Below are 21759 nucleotides of genomic sequence, written 5' to 3' on the forward strand. Positions count from 1 at the left end.
TGTCAACACTGTTGTTGTCCAACATGCCTCCTAGCATGCACTGCAGCGCTACAGATGTAAAAAACAAAATTCATATTTTTTGCTAATTATTTCTTCACTTACTGTTCCAGTTGTTTCATTAATTGCTAGTTATGGTATTTGGTAACACTTTCTTTGGCAGTGGCACCATAAGACTGTCATTAGACAATCATAATTATGACATGATACTGTCATGAGCATTAATGAATGCTTATGACAGATGTCGTTTGGTCTTATCTGGCAAATTATCTCAGTTTTGAATGGATGTAAAAGATCTGAGCTGGACATAAATGGAGTTAGTGACATCATTTGCCAGATGACACCTAATGATATCTGTCATGAGCATTCAGTAATGCACATTATAGTGTCCTGTGATAATTATGACGGTCTTATGGCAGTCTAATGACACCGCTGTCAAATAAAGTGCTACCTATGAACCCAAATAATTCAACAAATAACCCGCACTGGACGAAGGTAAAATTAAGGTAAAATGTAACAGCTTATAGTCCAAAAATTACGGTACATTAAGACAAAGTTTTAGCACTACTCGTCAATGGAGTTTTGGTCTTCCAATGATGCAGTATTCTTCTTTTTGGCCAGGTTTAATCCCCATTAAAAACCGGAAAACAAATTAAAAGTTCAATCTGAATGATTTCCCATCTGCGACATTTCACCAGACTGTGTCGAGTTAGATAAAAGCTCTTACCTCCAGCCCGGTGTTACGCGTCAGTTTCGGCGGCTCATCGTTGACGGGCCAGACCGTTACTGCGACGGTGACGGGAAGGCTGCGCCGGTCGATTTCATAAGCCGCGGCGGAGATGGTGAAGCTGTCTTCGGTGGTTTCGCTGCTGTCGTGCACGTAGTAGATTTGTCCGAGTTTTATCTGCGGCGAACAGAAAGGATTGCATAGAGAAACTGTCACATTTCACAGGGCTTCTACAAAAAACACTGACAACTACGCGATGCACTATATTGTTTCCATTCCCGAGTCATTTCAAAATGATATTTTGAAACTTATGCAGCATGGTTAAGTAGTGCTAAACATGTCTGCCTTACAGTATTTGGTGCTGAGGGTCGAAAGGAAACTGATATTCTGGTTTCTTGATACAAGATCTGTTCATGACAAACCCCAAGCATAAGGTCTGCTACTATCACCACTGATATTGAGAAAGCTTCATCGCTGTCTGAAGAATCTGCTACGTTTGCTCAAGGAATTCGCTTTTCATCAGTTGTGTTAGATAATGGAAATTTGACTGCATATGGAAGTAGTGTGACATCCATGAAGCTTCACAAATTGATGCTGAGCTGCAGTCAGGAACAGAAAATATTTTGAAATGCTTACAAAAACTGCAAGCCAAAGAGTTTGAATGCTCATGTCCTCACATCTGTCCAAAAATTGTGTTTAAAAAGGGTGTAAATCACCAATTTCATGACGACATCAATTCTTTGGACAACGATATAGTATTTGCTGATATTACAAAGTCAGCCACGATTCGATTCGATTCACTTCAAGAACCTTTGATTTGTTTAGTAATGAATTTAATTTCACCTAAAGCAATATAAAAATGTAAATAGATTTTAATGTGTGACAGTTTTGTTACTAAAAGATTTCAGACATTTTCATGGAATCCCAATGTTTATTTTGATCGACTGTGATATGATTATGCTTCTCAAATCGATATATTGATCCAGATCGATTGTTACACGCCTTTAGTGAGACCATATTGTTTTACGGTCAGAGCTACAGTATTATTTAGTGTGCATTCCAGAGATGCTAAGTCATGATCAGCTAGTAATGTCTGTCTGAAAGAAGCCTGTAAGCTTTTATTGGGCAAATGATTATTTTTGATGATTAAAAATCAAATTAACCCTATTGACCCGATTCTGGATTATATAGACAAGTATCCTGAGCGAAACATCTTTGACATTTTCTGTTTCGAACTTCCGGTTTAGACCGAACAACGTGAAGTGCAGTTGATGTAAGCGGTGTGTAGATGGTGTAGTTAAACCGCAAAATATAACCAAAGGAACCCACGGAATCTCCAAAAATGGATTCAGCACGACGTAGATGAGGCCCCGCGACTTTGTATGCTGTGCGTGATTGTGTGAACTCCTGGAAGCGCTTATATTGATTGAAGACAAAATAATTCACACAAAAATGATTGATTGAAAAAATGACACAAACATCTGAAAAGGAGTCAGAAGAATCATAGCTTATAAGGTCCCCACCCCTACACATTCAAAATATGATGAATATGTAGTATATACGGTTGGAAGTGGAATATTTTGACCAGGTACATGTGGCTCGCTGCTTTAAACCTAAAGGATCCACCTAAAAGATTGTATGTTTGTTCTTATCACTTCGTTGATCGTTCGTGGACAAAATTCTAGCAATCTGTGCAGCCTCTGTTAACATGACGTGTAGATTGATATGCCGGCCACTCTAGTGACCAAAATGAGGCGAGATTACAAATAATATTACAGTTGCCGAATGCAGAAGTGCTGACACTGATTTTGCTGTTACTTGGAAATACTACAAGGTATTTTTTTCACCTGATTAGATTATAGTTATGGTATTATGAACTCATCACACATATGTACAGTACATATAAACACAAATAGTATGGTGTTCTTTTTTATTGCAGATATTGATTGCAATAAAACTTTTAGGCAACACGATTCCATTTCTTTTTTTTTCTTTAAAACCTGTCCTGTTCAGCAGCTTGACACGGAGAATGGTAGTCTAAGTGTCCGGTTGGTCTGAACAGTTTTAATATTTTACATTGAGAGTATGACATACTCCCATTGTGATCATTCAACATACCTCGTTTATTATGACAAAACAGCGAACAGGAAGGGGTTATGGGGGAACAGAAGAAAAGAAACACAAGTGGCTTCAATTCCTCGCTATATATCTTCCCGGTAATCTTGTCATACATGTCAGCGTGTCTTGTTTGGTAATATCGCCTCACATTGAGCTCTTTAAAAACAGCAACTGTCTCTTTGCAAATGAGGCAGACACAGTTGTTGCGTATTTTAGTAAAGAAAGTCCAATTTCCACCATCTTTAAAGCGTCAGCCATCGCAGTCAACTGTTTTTCGTTAATTGTCGCCATTTTAGAAAATTAGCAGTAAAGTGTCACATTGGGTAATGTTGCTTAGAGTGCTGCTGCCTTTTAGTGGGTAAATGAGGAGCAGCATTTAGTGTGTAAGCTACTTCATATGCTGGTAGCAGTACTGCTGACCAATTTATTAAGTTTCTGTGCGGGCCAGCCGTTATTGATTTTATGACATGGCTGGGGGCCTTATTAAATTGGACCAACGGCTGCATTTGGCCCCTGGGCCGGACTGGGCTAACCGTAACCCTAACCCTAACCCAGTGTACACAAATCAGCTCTGTGATCTAGAACTCAGTAATCGTGTGAATCCCTTGTGAGTGTAAGCCTGTTGACGACCGACCCTACGCCGCCCCATCGCCAATCCCGGCCCCGGGACCCCCCCACCCGAGCGCCACGATTCAATTTCTTGTATCATTTATAACAATTGGTGCATGTGCAAAATAGGTCAATAAATAACAACTAAAATTATTAGAAAAATATAAATGAAGGTGGAGCATAAATCGAGCCTTCCACCATTAAGGTAGAATACACCTAGTCTCGATATATGTCCATCAATATAAGTGTTGTTGTAAGGCACATCAAGTTGTCTTTCCTTGCCTTACAAGGTTTTCCACCTGTAAACAAACGAACAAAAAATGTATAAAACTTGCATTTCTGCATTTAGGGTACAAGGCTATGACTTGTAGTAGATGAGTGTTTGTTTTCCATTTCTTTATCGTTGTATAGCCACATTTAGCTTAGCTAATGATGTCTCGGCTGTGATGCAACACACAGAAGTGTAGTCAAATTGAACATAATTGTACCTGTTATTGCTTTGTGGTTGCACTGTCTTGGTTCCACATGTGCTTTTATGAATACAAAATTCCCGTATTCATGTATTAGGACACATTCAACTTTTTTGATGTCCAGCACTGAATGCCCTGATTGTGTTTCCATTAGAGCTGTCCCGACTAGTCGACATAGTTGACGTCATCGATGACGTAAATCCGTCGATGAGCACAACATCCCGTCGATGGTTAATGAGGGGTTAAAAAAATATATGCGTGGAAAGTTCAGAATCTCGGACGCTCTGTATGCAAGTGGGGAAAGTGGCACAAAGCCAAAAAAGCGCACCAGAGTGTCCAAAACATTGACTTATTTCAAAGAAACAAAGGAGGGTACACTCTTGTGTCCTGTCTCTTCAATGCCAAGCTTGGCTGCACGTCGGCCGTGAATAAACACCTAAAGCGCCGTCACCCAGTTTGTAAGTCCATCTAACTAACGACATGCTTTATTGAACTTGCTAAGCCTGTCGCGATATGCAATAAGTCCACTTATCGCACGGCAAATAAAAATGAGGGCGCTAATTTTCACGGCAGCGTTTTATGCTGCATGCGTGCGTGCGTGTTGATGGCATATGAGACTCCAGTTCCTTTCTCTTATCAACACGCTGTAGAATTAAAGTTCAGACATACAAAATAAGAAAACATCAATATTAAACACTGTAACGTTAGCACTGCTACACTGGGGTGAATGGGGGGGGGGGGGCAACTTTAGCCTGCTATAAAACATTGGCAGTCGTCTCGTGAAAGCAAACTTGCGGTTAAAAGGTGACACTTCAAACATGAAAAATCGCTGGTTAACAGCATTTGCTAACCAAAAAAAACAAACAAACAAACAAACAAACAAAAAAACGATCACTGATACAACATGCAATGACAGAAAGTGCTTTTTTTTGCCGAGTGTAAAGCTGAAGTTAGCTGTTTAGCAAATGTACATCCGGTGAACCTTTCAAAATAAAAGCATGTCATGTTCGTCATATAAATAACGATTTCTGGAGTTATTCCCACATACTTCAGAATTCAGATTCTACATTTAGAATACCTTTAAAATGACACCCTTTATGAAAAATCTGATTGGCAATGAATAATTATTATAATACTATTATATATAGTACTATACTATAATATTAATGCTAGGTGTTTTTTAAGAATTGTTTTGAATCATGTTGGAAAGGTGAAGTCAGTGTTCTGAATCTGTTTACATTCCATTGTTTTGCACTAGTTAATTCCATCAGCATTTGAACTCATTGTTTATTTGTGATTTATTATTGTTATTTACGTTTTTATTTGTACTTTAATAGATAATTTTAGGGTTACAAAATGTTTTTGTGAATTGATAAGTGTCAACAAAAATGTAATTGCTAAATTAGTAAAAAAAAAAAATTATTAGATTAGTTGACTAATCGTAAAACTAGTCGGCTGACTAATCGGGAGAAAATTAGTCATTTGGGACAGCCCTAGTTTCCATTCACTGCCATTAAATCAATAAAATACAAAAATATTTTGGTTGCGGCAACTCTTAGCCATTTCTTCATGTTGTCTTTTTTAGGGATTTTAATGAGTAATGCCACTCCAGTTCCATTTTTGTTTTGGTTAGAGAACGTGTAAAACAGGAGTCGCGAGCAGAAACGCGGAAGTACCTCGGAAACATGTCTAGGCCACAATGTTAACATTTTGTATAGAAGTCTGGCCTACATACAGTATGTGAGGGGTTAACTCTAATTGATCACTGACATGGTGTTGATGGAACTACTATAGAAAGCGTCACCTGTGGCCGGGGTCACTTGGGTTCCAACAAGCATGCAAAAAAAGGAACTGCCACATCTCTTGCGCTCTTTTTGTTGCTTCGCCTTGAAGTCCTGTTCGACTGGACCCATTTTGACACTTCAGACAGTGATGTCGCAGCCCGCTCGGCAAAGACGACAGTCGTACATTTATCTCGATAAAAGCCGGTAAAGTGCTCTGACGAGAGGAAACGCTTGGGGGAGCGGGAAGTGCCAAATGGATCCCATATGACGGGCTGCTTCTGGAATAACAACCTTGGTCATTACCAATGGAGCATAGTCACGAGAGTCAAGTTTGCTTACTGTGTGCATTCATGTTTAGGCTAGTGTAGTAGATCATCATTTCTTTTCATTTGCTTTTATTGACTGAAGTAACTTATTGTCACTCACGATCATTGAATATATAATTTAAAGTAATCGGCAAAGTCGAATTCTTGATGAAAAATTTAGCTTATTTGCATTTATTTTCTGAGGTATCAGTGATTTGCAAAAACATACCCGAAATTGCCACAAGATGGCTCTCTAAATAAAAAGTACAGTAACTGGAGCCGATGAAGCATATTGAAGTGATGCTTCTTGACTGAGAAACATGCTTTGAATGTGGAATGAGCTAATTTTAGCCTAGAGTTGTTAGCAGAAGTTAAGGAGAGTCTTTAATAAATGTATACTCGTATATGTATGTTTTTAAAAGTAATCGTAAAAAGCTCGTTGTAGCTTTTTCATCGTGATTCGAACAAAGAAGAGTACGAGTGAGTGTGATGGAGTGCACTGATCACAATTTAGCAGCCGATCACTGATCGTTCATTTTTGAAAAGCCTGATTTTGGAGGATTCCGATTTTTTTTCAAACAAGTGCCTGCCCCTTTAATGTTCCAATCAAAATTGTTTTATTATAAAACATTGAACATTACTTGGGAACCAAGACTAATTTTTTATAAACTGAAATAATTGAAAAGTTAACAATGACAAGAATTAAGGAAGTTGATAAATAATTTTCTGGAGAAGGGAATTTAGAAATTATAACAGGTCTAGAAGTTTTTTTTTTTTTTTTTAAATTAAAAAAAATATTTTAATGCTGGAATAGTCTGATTGGGAGCCAAATGTGAGCATTCATTAAACAACGTGCATGTAGTGACTAAATTCACTTGCAAAGGAAAGACTGAGGAATGAGGCCACAAAGCAATTACCACAGTGACTTTATGGAACACTAGTACATATTTCACTCCTTCCCACACTAATGTAATATAGAGCGGCAGACACTGGTAAACAATACGTTTGGGTATAAAAACACCCATAACTGCACTTACAGTGTAGGCTCATATTAATGACAAAAAAAAGTCTACGACCAAATGCTAAAGGACTAATGTGGCTAACTAGACACGATCAGTGTACAAAATGGGTGATATTATTAGCGTCAACCAATCACTGATCCCCCAAAATGTATTAATTTAGCGATCAGTGCACCTTTAGTGATGACAACTATAGGGATGCTTTTGTTTTTCTTATGAATTTGCTGAAAGGCTCTAATTTTTTAAGGTGGTAAGGGACAGGGTATTCTGTCCGACAGTGATGATGTAATTTTCGGTCTATCAGGCGCACCTGACTATAAGCTGCCACCCACCAAATTTGACACGAAAACGTCATTTGTTAATAGATAAGCCGCACTGGACAATAAGCCGCAGCTGTCCTCACTGTATTATGGAATACTTACACCAATAGATATTAACCGGTAGCACTTTATCTGACAGTGGCTTCAGAGGACTGTTATAAGACTGAATGAACCACAATGAAACTTTGAACCAAGTGGCTGCAAAGCTTCATTGCTTCAAGAAGCTATATTTGGCCATCACTGCTCCCTTGTGGGAGACAGTCAACCTCTGCTGCCACCTGCGGTCAGTACTGTTGTCATCCAACATGCCTCCTAGCATGCATTGTAGCACTTCAGATGTAAATAACAATCAATATTCATGTTCTGTGCTAATTACGTCTTCGGTGACTGTTCCAGTTGTTTCATTAATTGCTAGTTATGGTATTTGGTAAAATTTTATTTGACAGTGGCGACATAAGACTGTCATTAGACTATCATAATTATGACATGACACTGCCATGAGCATTAATGAATGCTTATGACAGATGTCAATTTGTGTCATCCAACAAATTCTCTCACCTTTAAATGGATGTAACAGAACCGAGCTGGATGTAAATGGAGTAAGTGACATAATTTGCCGGATGACACCTAATGACATCTGCCATAAGCATTCATTAATGCCCATGTCAGTGTCACGTCATAATTATGACGGTCTTATGGCAGTCTTATGACGCTGCTGTCAAATAAAGTGTTACCTATTAACCAAAATCAATCAACACGTAGGGCGCACTGGACTAGTAGCCGCAGGATTCAAAAGAAGGGGAACAAAGTAGCGGCTTATAGTCCGCAAATTACGATAAAATACTAGAAAATTCCAATCCTAAAGAAATTGCTGTGATGGTTGGTATATCGGAGCGAACACTGACACTGTATTGAAGGCATAGGTTAGCTCACATGGCTACTCAAAATTTGAGAAGAGTGATATGACGTGTCCCAAAACATTTGGCCTGACATTGACCTGATAGAAACATGATAAAATCAGATTTATATAAAGGTCTATTGAAGGAGAAAAATGACATTAGCAGATACTAATCCCATGCTGGGAGCTGCCATGTTTGATTTATTTCATCTCCTTTTGGAGGACCATTTCTACGAGTCATTCTGTGATACTGTACACTCATATAACCTTTGTGAACCCCAGTCGAGAATATGAATCCGGACACTCACAACTCTATATGCACGTGTCCCAGAGAGAAGCTTAGAAGTGTTGAACTTGTGGAAAAGTCAAAGTCAAAAATTACAGTTTGGCTTCTGTGCCGTTATTCCTCTGTGTGGTATTCATTTGGGAGTGTGGTAGTAAAACTAAGAAGTGCAACCACTGCACACATAAAATATCTCAAAGCAGCAGTAAATGAGCTTTGTCTTTTTACACTGGCAGATTTAGATCAATGCCCATGCTGGCCCGTCCTTCATTCAGTTCCTCATTTTGTAATTTCTGAGAGACGTACGCGATGGTCTGGCAGCGACAAAGCACGCGTGGTTTGTGTGAACTCTATTATAGGAATGCACGCCGCCAGTGTATTTTGGCCGCAGGCGCTCAAAAAACAGCGTCAGTTTTTCCAGGAGTGAAGTGAAGCGAAGCGAGAGAGCGACGAGAAAGATGCAGGCCAGGGCTGGATGTGGGAGCGCCGGAGATATCTGTCTGACGAGCTAAACGATGTGGTAACATTCTGGGGTTTTCATTTTTCCATCGGTAACTGCGAGTATGTTTTTAATATTTTCCGAAAAGTGGCGGGAGACACAACACAACAACTTGAGTATGCTTGTTCCATGATGGTGACTCATCGTTGACAAACCCCTTTCTGTTTTAAACGCTGATTTACTTCGACATAATTGCAATACGGTGATCCCTCGTTTTCCGCGGTTAAGGGTGACCAGAACCCGCCACGATAACTGAAAATCCGCAAAGTAGCGCCCCCAATTGTTTTTTTTTTTTTTTTTTCATGTTTTTTCACTTTTTTACCCCCAAAGTATAACTGAAAAAAAAAAAAAAAAGTACCGTATTGGCCCGAATATAAGACAGTTTTTTGTTTGCATTGAAACAAGACTGAAAAAGTGGGAGTCGTCTTATATTCGGAGTCTAGACATTATACTCATTCACGACGCTAGATGGCGCCAGATATCAATTAAGCGAATGCTGAACTTGAGGTGTAATGTTCTGTCATGACAGATCTCAGCTACTCTCAAGTTTAACCAGTTTGCATTATTTTATTGCAATGTTTTTCCTTATTCAGATTTGTTTTAAGACTACAGTTACGGTTAGACCTCACTTTGATGGTTAATGCAGTTAGTGCAATTTTGTCGTTTTATCACAATAGATTGGTTTATTTACATTTCAAAAACCAGAAGCCATTCATTTACGAATGTGATTGCACTTTAGTTTAAATATTTAAATGTTCAGATATTAAGATTTGAATGATGCAAAATAACATGCTTTTTCTCTCAAATATATTGTTATAATCATTTATTTCGGATGTACTGTAATTATTTTCTGTATAAAAATTAATTTGGTGTCCAAAAAGTCTTTTTTTTCCAAACTTGAGTCTTGAAAAAGAGGGGGTCGTCTTATGATTAAGGCCGTGTTATATTCGGGTCAATACGGTATAAGGTTATTATGCACTTCAAATTTAATAATTATGGTAAGTTTTAAACATGTTACTGACCCACCAAATTATTTTTAAACAAGAATAAAGTAGAAACATGCTTGGCTTTATTAAATGCTTTATCGAATGAGTCCACTCAAATCCGCTCAAGTTTCTCATTTACAACAATGAGTTGCCACAGCAGCTGTTAAACAAGTTAAACGATGATTGACGCATGCGGCGCTTTGTAGTTCGCCATCTCCAGCAAGATCAGTGCAGCCCATAATCGTAAACTTTAATAAGCAACTCTAGTGCAGTGCCTGACCAACAAAGAGCAGGGAGAGGGAGGCAGCGAGGAAGAGTAATACTATGCGATCGGCTCGGGACAGCTCATCTGTATTAATTAATTTATTTTTCAATCGAAAAAAAAATCCACGATGGACTGAGGGTGTGACGTCTGAAGCACGAAGTAGCGAGGGCTCACTGTAAGTGACTTGTATGAAGGTAGAAAATTTGGACCTGACCATTATTTATGGAAACATTTTTTTTTTGTAAACCTGCAGCGCTTGTTCTCAATCAAACTGACGGGATATTAGGTCAGAGCCCATCACATCAATCACAGTGGTGGGGTTTGGATTGAAGAACGCATTAAATCAGCATATTTGAAAATATTTGTATCTGCATTTATTGTACAGGTAAAACTTCCTGCGCCACATGTATACTTTTATGTAGACGGTGATACCTGTGAATATACAGTGATCCCTCGGTTTTAGCGGTTAATGGGGACCGCCCCCCCCCCCCCAATCGATAACCGAAATCCCCAAATCCACTCACTCACAGTTACGTAGCTTTCTGTCTTCTTCTGGCATGTGAGCGCTTTTCTTCACGTAAACAAGTGCGAGTGCGCCCCCATGTGGGCGTAAAGGCGCCACAAACTAAAAGCATGCATTTCAATATAAAAAAGTCAATAATACAATTGAACACACATTGCCAAAGGCAGAACGTGAACGTGGCCATAGTTATTAAGAGTTATTCAGATAACTATAGCCTAAAGAACATGCTAACAAGTTTACCAAACCATCAGTGTCACTCCAAAACACCAAAATAACATGTGAAATGATATCATAATGTGTTAATAATTTCACACATAAGTCGCTCCTGAGTATAAGTCGCACCCCCAGCCAAAATATGCAAAAAAAACGTGACTTATAGTCGAAAAATACGGTCGCTAGGAAGGTTCTCTACAACTGAGCCTTCCTGAGAAGTCTACTGCTTTAAGATGGCGGTTGTTTACTAACGCTGGCGAGTCTATCATTTCGCATCTAGTTCTCTATACATGTGCTAACGCCACCGTGTCTGTCATATCGCATCTAGTTCTACATACATGTGATGTCTACCTAGCATCATGTGGGTGTAGTTTGTAGGCTATCGGCTACAGTCAGGTATTATTGGAGCCACCTAGCATCGCGTTTGCAACGCCGTCACAACTCCCTTGCCTCCTCCCCACTCCTGCTCTGCTCGCTCGTCTCCGTGGGTCCATCTCTCAGACTTTTTTCGCGTCATTCAACCAACATAGTAACGCATAGTAACGCACGCCTTTACCGCCTCAGTAACGGTAAAGGCGTTGCCAAGATGAGAAAAGTAATTAATTAGACTACTCAATACTGAAAAAAATAATGGCGTTAGTAACGCCGTTATTAACACTGTTTATGTGTATACCCCCCCCCCCAAAAAAACCCAAAACCCTTGGTGTCCAAAGCACAATGTACTTGTATAGTTTTCTTGAATTGAAACCTATTCAAATCAATTACTTTTTATCATATTGGCCATAAAATCAAACTTGATCCCATTTTAAAATTGGCATCGCGAATTGCTCTTAGATTTGCTGTGCAAAAAATGAATGCTAACTTCAATTGTCTCGTGTCCACTTTCGGAAGCTACGCAATGATTCTTACAAGACATTTTGCCTACAAAAATCTCAATCACAGCTTTTGGCCAACAATCAACGATCAGGGGAACGATAATTAGACAGGTAATGTAAACCCCCCCCCCCCGTATATTGATATTTTGTATGTCATGAAATTACCGATTGTGTTCTAAAACCACGATATTGCTATGTAATGTTGTCGATTGTTTTTGATGGACTGATGAAATGAACATTATGGGGATGAGAATCTGATTATCTCATCATAGTCTCATCGTTAATATGTTAGGTTTATGTTACATGTACTCTACAGTAGATTTTTTTAAATGACCACTTGAGCTATGATCTCAGTAAAGCGTTTGCCGGCACCTTCCAACCCAATTAAAATGTGTCTGTTGCGTTCTGTTGAATTAGTATTAAAAATATATATAGTATACACTGATGCTTATTTGTATTCAAATGCTGATCATGGATGTTTCATGCTGTACCTCTTCCCATGTGAAATAAGTCAGCTCATCTCCATCCTGGAAACGGATCTCCCCGTGCTTTGGCGGCTCATCCACGACAAATTCAATATTGAAGGATTTGTAGAAGGGATGCAAGATGGTGATGACTTCATCGTTGACGACTTTGCTGAGGCCTTCCTTCACGGTGAAATTGAGAGACTGAACGGGGATAATTCGAGGCACGATGTTCACTGTAATACGCAGGTCCTCCACTGTGGTAAAACCATTGCTGACGTCCACTGTAAAAGTGTCGACACCCTGCAAGGATGTAAAACCTAGTGTCATTTACCAAAAAGAAGATTGAGATGACAGGGAGTAAAGAATGTACCTGGATGGATGCAGACACATAAAGGATGCGTCCATGATCAATGTCTTCTTGGGTAAACGAGTGAATATAGTCGAGGACTGGTGACTCTGTGCCATCTGTGCTGTTGGTCAGTTTGACAACATGACCGAGGCGCGGTGGTTCTTTGATGGTGAACACCATTTCTGTTGGCAAAATGTCAGCTTGCTCCACCTATAGGAAAGGACAAAATGGACCATAAGGCTATCACTGAAACTACTAGCAGGAGCTTGATAATCAAGGGCGTAGGTTTGGTCTCAACATTGGTAGGGATGATATGACATAACCTGCATGTACACTTTATTGCTGGGGACGGGACATTCATAATGATCAATGCAAAATACAGTAAATCTGTATTGACTCATACCAACTTTCATGTGTATTGGTTCAGCCTACATCGTTCTATTCAAACCTTTGTTTTCAAACAGAAAGAAACATTTTGAAAACTTCCAGAAAAAATGTCCAGATTTTAAACAAATTTAAATTGCATGATCTGAACATAAATTAAGTTATATTAACATACACAATAAATAAAAGCTCATTAATCATATCTTAAGTATCCAGGAATGCAAAATAAAAAAATAAACATTTTTCTTCAGACCACTCACCATTCTTGAAATAAAGAAATTAAATATGACTGAAAAGACTTTGGTTAGGGAATAAAAAAATTAAATAAAAATTGAGTTGTCCTTCAGGTAAAGCACTACTGCTTTGGTACACACAGCCAAACTAAAAAAATAACAAATGAAAGCTTCTTTGGGCTGCTTTAAGACCACATAAATGAACTAAAAATGAAAATTAGGGAGAAGAGGGTAAACCTCGGTTCATTACATTTCTCACAGTTTAATTAACATTAACAGTAGAAATCACATACAGCAGGACACTTCTCTCTAAGCAGCTTCCTACTTGAGTTTTGCAAGTTAGCAAGTTCACACAGTTTAAAGTTATGCTAACTCTGATGCAGGTCGGACTTTCAGTAGCAAAATTAGTGGTGTGTTCCCCACTTCCACAACATTGACGTCTTTTTACATTTCCTACAGTTGCTGCTGCTGGCTGAAAAAAAATTATAATATCCCTACTATCTTTAATATCTAATGTTTGTGTGTGTGTGTGTGTGGGGGGGGTGTCAAGTCATCAGCCAATCAAACGTGCGTTTAAGAGGAAAAAAATGGACCGGTGTTCGGCCGTTCCTTACTACGTGTCGAAACGTCCTACACAATGCTCAGCGCGCTTGCGCAAGCATCCACACGCATGCGCACATCGTTTAGAAGCGGCGAGTACTCGCTATTTTTGTTTTTATTTAGTTTTTTAGAACCTTTTCATTGCCTCAAAAATATTTTTTGCATGTATTACCTTCTCATACTTTTAACCACTGTTTTTTTGTGTTAGCTTTGAAGCAGTTGACCACATTAGTCACGTAGTGTATTTAAACCGTCCTTATTTGATATAACTACATTTAAGTATTTTCGTAAGGCATTTTTTTGTGCGTTTTGCCTGTATGCATCTAAACAAAACAAGTTTAAAACTTACTGTAGTACTTTGAGTGTCAAATTCGACTAATGTAGGACGTTTTGCCAACGTAGGAGATTTTGGCAGAACATCGACACATTCAGCAAGTCAAAAGAGGCACATGTAAGTCTGAACATAATGAAAAAAATTGACTTAATAATGGTGGGGTCAATTACAACAATTAAAACGTGGAGACAATCTAAATGACCTATATAAAAGATTTCATTATATAAAGCTAATAAAGTTGCTCAAAAGCAGTGTTGTTAATAATGGTGTTAGAGTATAAAGACGTTGCTAACGGCGTTATTTTTTTCAGGAGTGAGTAATCTAATTAATTTTCTCATCTTTGCAACGCTGTTACTGTTACTGAGGATGTAAAGGCGTTCGTTAATATGCGTTACTACTTTGGTTGACTGATGCGAGAAAAGTCTGAGAGACCCGGAGAGAAGACCGGGAATGGGAAGGAGGGAAGGGAGTTGTGACGCCGTTGCAAACGCGATGCTAGGCTAGGTGGCGCCAATAATACCTGACTGTAGCCGACAGCCTACAAACTACGTTCACATGATGTTACGCTAGCTATCACATGTATATAGAATTTAGGGCTGTCAAACGATTAAAATTTTTAATGGAGTTAATCACAGCCTAAAAATTAATTAATCGTAATTAATCGCAATTCAAACCATCTATAAAATATGCCATATTTTTCAGTTTAGGGTAAAGAATTGAGCTAGGGCAAATTGTCCCCAAAACCCTTTGAACTTCACATAGTGTGACTTAAAAAAACTTGAAAAGTAACACCAGTTACTTTGCCAACTAAATACTCTTAAACTCAGATAAATGAGTTACTGACTCAATTACTTTTTGGGAAAAGTAACTTGCAAATTTAATTGATTACTTTTTTAAAAAGTATGAGTAACAACACTGCTCAAAAGTTGGGGACAATTAGAGCATCCTGATAAGTTGGTAGTGTTTTGTCCCAATGCAAACCTACACCCTTGTTGATAATACAAGAAAATAGCATTCATGGCTTGACATAACAAATCAAATAAATCACAAGAAATACAACAGCCAAGAAAATTGTTAAACTAGGGCTGGGTGGTATTTCCTGTCAGTAATTCAGTGGGAAAACAGCACTTTCAACTTCATAAACACTTGTGTGAGAAATTGGGACACGGTTGTAGACCGTGTCATGTCACACATTTACGCGCAGACAGATTTATGGTCATCCGACAGGGAAAAGTTTTTAATCAGCTCCCGGGAGCCCCAACCCTGTTTAGCAGTCATGGCCCCCTTTCACTATATTTCATATCACACTACTTTGCATTTCATGGTGTAGGAAACATATTAGAAGCAGTTCTTCGAGTCAATATTTTACCTCTGGAAGAACCAAACCATCATGGCAAAGTGTTTTTAGATTCATCCCATCCTCACTCTGTGCAGCGGATATATACAGTGGGGCAAATAAGTATTTAGTCAACCACTAATCGTGCTAGTTCTCCCACTTGAAAATATTAGAGAGGCCTGTAATTGTCAACAAGAGTAAAACTCAACCATGAGAGACAGAATGTGGAAAACACCAAGAAAATCACATTGATTTTCAAAGAATTTATTTGCAAATCATGGTGGAAAATAAGTATTTGGTCAATACCAAAAGTTCATCTCAATACTTTGTTATGTACACTTTGTTGGCAATAAAGGAGGCCAAATGTTTTCTGTAACTCTTCACAAGCTTTTCACACACTGTTGCTGGTATTTTGGCCCATTCCTCCATGCAGATCTCCTCTAGAGCAGTGATGTTTTGGGGCTGTCATTGGGCAACACGGACTTTCAACTCCCTCCTCACCCCGTGGTGTCAAAATGACAACAAGAACGGTGAGCAAAAATCCCAGAACCACACGGGGGGGACCTAGTGAATGACCTACAGAGAGCTGGGACCACAGTAACAAAGGCTGCTATCAGTAACACAATGCGTCACCAGGGACTCAAATCCTGCACTGCCAGACGTGTCCCCCTGCTGAAGAAAGTAGACGTCCAGACCCGTCTGCGGTTCGCTAGAGAGCATTTGGATGATCCAGAAGACGACTGGGAGAATGTGTTATGGTCAGATGAAACCCAAATAGAACTTTTTGGTAGGAACACAAGTTCTCGTGTTTGGAGGAAAAAGAATACTGAATTGCACCATGCCCACTGTGAAGCATGGGGGTGGAAACATCATGCTTTGGGGCTGTTTTTCTGCAAAGGGACCAGGACGACTGATCTGTGTAAAGGAAAGAATGAATGGGGCCATGGATCAAGAGATTTTGAGTGAAAATCTCCTCCCATCAGCAAGGGCATTGAAGATAAGACGTGGCTGGGTCTTTCAGCATGACAACGATCCCAAACACACATCCAGGGCAACAAAGGAGTGGCTTCGTAAGAAGCATTTCAAGGTCCTGGAGTGGCCTAGCCAGTCTCCAGATCTCAACCCCATAGAAAATCTGTGGAGGGAGTTGAAAGTCCGTGGTGCCCAACGACAGCCCCAAAACATCTCTGCTCTAGAGGAGATCTGCATGGAGGAATGGGCCGAAATACCAGCAACAATGTGTGAAAAACTTGTGAAGAGTTAAAGAAAATGTTTGGCCCCCATTATTGCCAACAAAGGGTACTTAACAAAGTATTGAGATGAAATCTTGGTATTGACCAAATACTTATTTTCCACCATGATTTGCAAATAAATTCTTTAAAAATCAAACAATGTGATTTTCTGTGTTTTTTTCCACATTCTGTCTGTCATGGTTGAGGTTTGCCCATGTTGACAACTACAGGCCTTTCTAATATTTCAAGTGGGAGAACTTGCACAATTAGTGGTTGACTAAATACTTATTTGCCCCACTGTATGTATACTTTGGGTTCACGTATTTTGCTATCAAAATTGCTTTTCATTAGTGTAAAGTTAAGTTACATAAAATGGGAATGTGTTTAGACTTGACGGATGATTTGAATCCCATTAGCTGCTTTCCAGATGAACTGCAGGCAGGCCCCTCTTACAAATTACAGTGGGCTTCAGGAAGCTCCCCATGGGATACGCAATGCTCTGTTTTCCACACTTAATAGAGTGCAATTTAGTACATAAACTAGATTAAAAGCACTGACTGCGCCGTCACATTTAGTGCTGCTTTCATGTGGCTGCAATGTAGATTAGAGAGAAGGCATTGCTGCAGTGAGTCGTTTGATAAAAGCTGCTCAAATTACTTCAAATAAACTTATACATCCCCTAAGATACAGATATTTCTGTCACACGCCTGCCCGACCTAAACACATGCAAAGTAAACAAATTGAAATGGTTAAATCAAGACATAATTTTCAATCAACGTTTTTACGGCTTTGTTGGGGAATTACCTTCACAAAATCGGAGTTTATAACTGTGTGCTCGCCCTCGTAGGAGACGATGGCTTCATTGGTAATCACTTCAGGTTCTGAAAGGTAACCTTGTTTGAATATTTTAATCCTAAATGTGCCCTCGTCAGAAAGTTCCCTTGCTTGGACTCTGAAGCTGAAGGCATCCTTAGACTTCAGGCTTTCATAATTATGTTCATAGGAAACAACGCCCTTTTTCAGGTCCTCCTGGCTGAATATTTTTGCCTCAATCCCGCTAACAATTACCCTGCCATCACTGGGGGGTGTTGTCACGTGAAACTTAATTTCACTGTCATCCCTGATATCTATGTTGGATTCAGCACTTAGCAGTGTTGTGTCGAATGTCTTGGTGCTCCCGTGGTCAATGACAATGATTGTGTTATTCACAACTCGCAGGTAGGGATCACTGGCTTGTATCTGTAGAATAGCAGTTGTTTTATGAAAGCCGTCAGACACTTGGAGAGGGAAACGCTCTTGATCCGCTCCTTGGTGAATAAAGAGAACCTTTTTATCTCGCAGGTCAGCTTGGGTGAAACGGTAAAGGGATTGTGAGGGATTCTGCGCGGCAACAATATTGCCGGAAAGTATACCCTCGCGAGCATATATTATCTGTGAGTCATTAAAACCTGCGTCATCATCCTTGAACTGAATATCATCAGTTGTCAGGAGGCGCTGTCCGTGGCGAACCACGTTGAATATTTTATCCACAACCTGCAGTGGGGAATGTTCGTTCTTGCTTCGGATCGATATCCTGAAAACGTCGCTTATTGTTGCCTGAACCCCAAACATGTCTGCTCCCTGATCAAATACTGTGAAATGGAATTCATCACTATCAGTATTCGAACCATCGTGCTGGTATATAAGTCTGTCAAGTTCGAGGTCTTCATTACTGAACACTCGAATTGCTCCATCGAATCGAGGCTGCCCTGGAGGGGAATCCCTTATGAGTCGCCCATGCTGTGGTTCTTGATTGATCTGGTACATATAACCGGAAGAGCCAATTGAATCCACCCAAAGGTTTTTTTTGTTTAAAACTTGCTCGCTGCCATGTAGGACTGTTAGCACCTCATTGGTCAAAACTGGGGCATCAGAATCAGCCAGGATACTGATTGGGAATGTGTATAAAGGCGAGTACTGATCTTCTGCAAAGACTTTGAACTGGAATTGATCAGTACTGTCAACCGATCTTCTTACTAGAACTCTGTAGTTGATGTAATTGTCCATAATGTCTCTCTGGGTGAAAGTATCACCTTCATTCAACTCCGTGTCTAATAGCATGAGACTGCCTAGGGTCGGAGGCTTGACAAGGATGTATTTGACAGTTTCTGGATCTGGGTTCCTGCCTTTCACTTCAGCTTGAAGCTCAGTATGTCCGATTGTTAATTCTTCACCTGCCTGCATCTCCATTGGCACTAGGGTAGACAGTTTCACTGGAGACGGCATGATCTTAACTAAAAATGTGTTATTCCTGAGGGAGAATGCTCCCATATGTATGTCAAACTGAATCAGTTCAACAACAACATCTTCCTGGTTGCTGGAATCTGTGCTGAAATACCTTAGAGAGTTTTGATTCAGATCAGACTGTTGGAACTCTGTGACTGGTTTCAACATCCCATCACTCATCATGATCTTCAGTTCCCCATATATGAGTGGTTGCATGATTTTGTAAATGACATCTCCATTACGAGGATGGGTGAGAACAGCCAAATTGTGAACACCGATAGAGGCGTTGCTGCCTTGAGCCAGGAGAAGGCCAGTGTTGGTGACAACAGTCATATGTGGCTGTGTCAAAGCCAACTTAAAAGTTGTCGCTTGGCTGACAGATTGACCGTCTGATACTTCCATTGTAATTGCATTTGCTTGGCCTCCTTTGTGCACATAATAGATATTCCCTTCCTTTAGATCCCTGCAAGTGAACTCTGTGATCAATCCTTCTGGTTCCTGACCTTTCTCAAGATATCCAGTTTCCACGGAAAGCTCAGACGTCACTCTTAACACTAAGCTGTCACAACGGGTATCGGAATCTGGGATTCTGATAAGGTCCGGGCTTAAGCGAGTCCTACCATTCTTTGTGATGGTGATTTCTCCTCCACTTAGTTGTGGAATGTCACCAGCAGGTATGATTTCAACAGGTAACACATAGCTTTGAGGTGTTTTAAGACATTCAGGAAGGTAGCCATTACTGCTAGCCACCACCTCCAGGTGAATTCGATCAGAATGTACTTCATGTCCGTCATGCATATACTTGATTTTCTGATTGACTACATCCAGGAGGGTGAATTTTTGTGTGCGTTTTGTGTTGATATTCATGTCAAGCAGACCATACCATGGGTCAGTCTTGAGGGAAAAGATGATCTGGGACTGACGCATTCCGGCAGCACTTAAGTCAAAGGTCGGGCTCAGGTGGTCGATGTCAAGAAAAACCTCTCCACCTTCTGTCACTAGCAACGGTTTCACATCAAGGAGCTTTGTCACGTTTCTGAAAATTGCAGGCATGTCGTCTGTTGGGTAGCAACGTGGCTCTGTAGTTTCAATATCAACGTATCGGGTGCGAGGTGGTGGGGATGTCGTTGTTGTGTCTGTGTCATAATAACTGGAATAATCATAGTCCTCTCCTTCACATTTGACATGAACATCTTTTGTCACCAGAGCGTCCTGCAGGCTTCTATCTTTCTGATTGACTTTGATCTCCCCGAAGCATCCAATGAAAGATTCTGCAGTCATCTCTTCTTCTACTCGATTTAATAAGTCACTCTCACGAAAGACATCCTTCATTTTAGCCTGAATACCACCTAAATACAAATTTCCCACCAGGTCTAACTGTTGAGTTGAATCAAGAGGAAGGGAAACTATCTGGCTATCTATGTTAATGTCAAATGAGTCCTGACTGACTTGGATCTTAACTCTGTGCCACTGATCATCGTCCAGCTGCACTACATTGTTCTCCAGCACCTCCATACCCTTGCCGTAGTCTAGCACACCTTTAAGGTATCCTTTCACTACACCAATAGCGATGAAGTCTTTCTCTCTCCCAGGATGAAATGCAAGAAGGGCATCCTCAATGGTGGTTTTCATAAGGAATTCCAAAACTCTTGGTGCACCGCTAGCCCCACTCCAAGTGGGAAAGGAGACAAAAGAATCAGGAGTGCTGAAACTGGTCGCCTCTCCGTCACCTGCTTCAAACTCGCTACTGCAGGATTCCTTTGTGTCATGGCATTGTTTAAAGAGTGTGCCGAGAATATCAAAATCATGGGATTCGAATTTGACATTACTCATGCAGCCACGGAACGGTGGAATGGCATTGCTGAGGTAGGGAGTGTCAAGGTCTCCAGTTCCTCCTATCCAAATACCCTGGTCAATGTTCAGTTCTTCTCCATCATCGTTGACAGGAACATATGTGGAGAAGAGCTCATCGATTGTCATGGTGAGCTTGGTATCCTGCAGTGTGAGGGCAACTTTGTGCTCCATAAGGTTGTTCAGCTGGAGACCTTGTGACGACGTCAGAATCACTTCGCCTCCACCCATGTTCATCCGAGCCTACGGAAAAATAACATTTGTGTTAACATTTTTGCTTCCTAAAATTCAAGATTAGTTACATCTAGGGTTGTTCCAATCATGTTTTTTTGCTCCCGATCCGATCTCGATCGTTTTAGTTTGAGTATCTGCCGATCCCGATATTTCCCGATCCGATTGCTTTTTTTTTTGCTCCCGATTCAATTCCAATCATTCCCGATAATTTTTCCCGATCATATACATTTTGGCAATGCATTAAGAAAAAAATGAATAAAACTCGGACGAATATATACATTCAACATACAGTACATAAGTATTGTATTTGTTTATTATGACAATAAATCCTCAAGATGGCATTTACATTATTAACATTCTTTCTGTGAGAGGGATCCACGGATAGAAAGACTTGTAATTCTTAAAGGATAAATGTGACTTTGTATATTGTGACTAAATATTGCCATCTAGCGTATTTGTTGAGCTTTCAGTAAATGATACTGTAGCCATTTAACTGTTCTGCCCAAATGCATGATGGGAAGTGCAACCATGACTGTGCGTAGTGGCACCAATTGATATATCTTCTCTGCGTTGGGAAATAACA

The 21759-nt window shown here is 39.9% G+C and overlaps 1 protein-coding gene across 1 annotated transcript in view; it reads right to left on the reverse strand.

Moving 5' to 3' along the window:
* The window catches only part of cspg4 (chondroitin sulfate proteoglycan 4), a 157623-nt gene that overhangs the window by 26130 nt on the left and 109734 nt on the right, over window positions 1–21759 (reverse strand). Inside the window, exons 3-6 of the mRNA XM_057837467.1 lie at window positions 17631–21185; window positions 12729–12917; window positions 12383–12658; window positions 725–901 (exon numbers count right to left, since the gene is read on the reverse strand). Of these exons, the coding sequence (XP_057693450.1) occupies window positions 725–901; window positions 12383–12658; window positions 12729–12917; window positions 17631–21185 (4197 nt within the window). The remainder of the gene's footprint in view (window positions 1–724; window positions 902–12382; window positions 12659–12728; window positions 12918–17630; window positions 21186–21759) is intronic.

This window comes from Corythoichthys intestinalis, chromosome 5, assembly GCF_030265065.1.
Source record: "Corythoichthys intestinalis isolate RoL2023-P3 chromosome 5, ASM3026506v1, whole genome shotgun sequence".
Classification (NCBI taxonomy): domain Eukaryota; kingdom Metazoa; phylum Chordata; class Actinopteri; order Syngnathiformes; family Syngnathidae; genus Corythoichthys; species Corythoichthys intestinalis.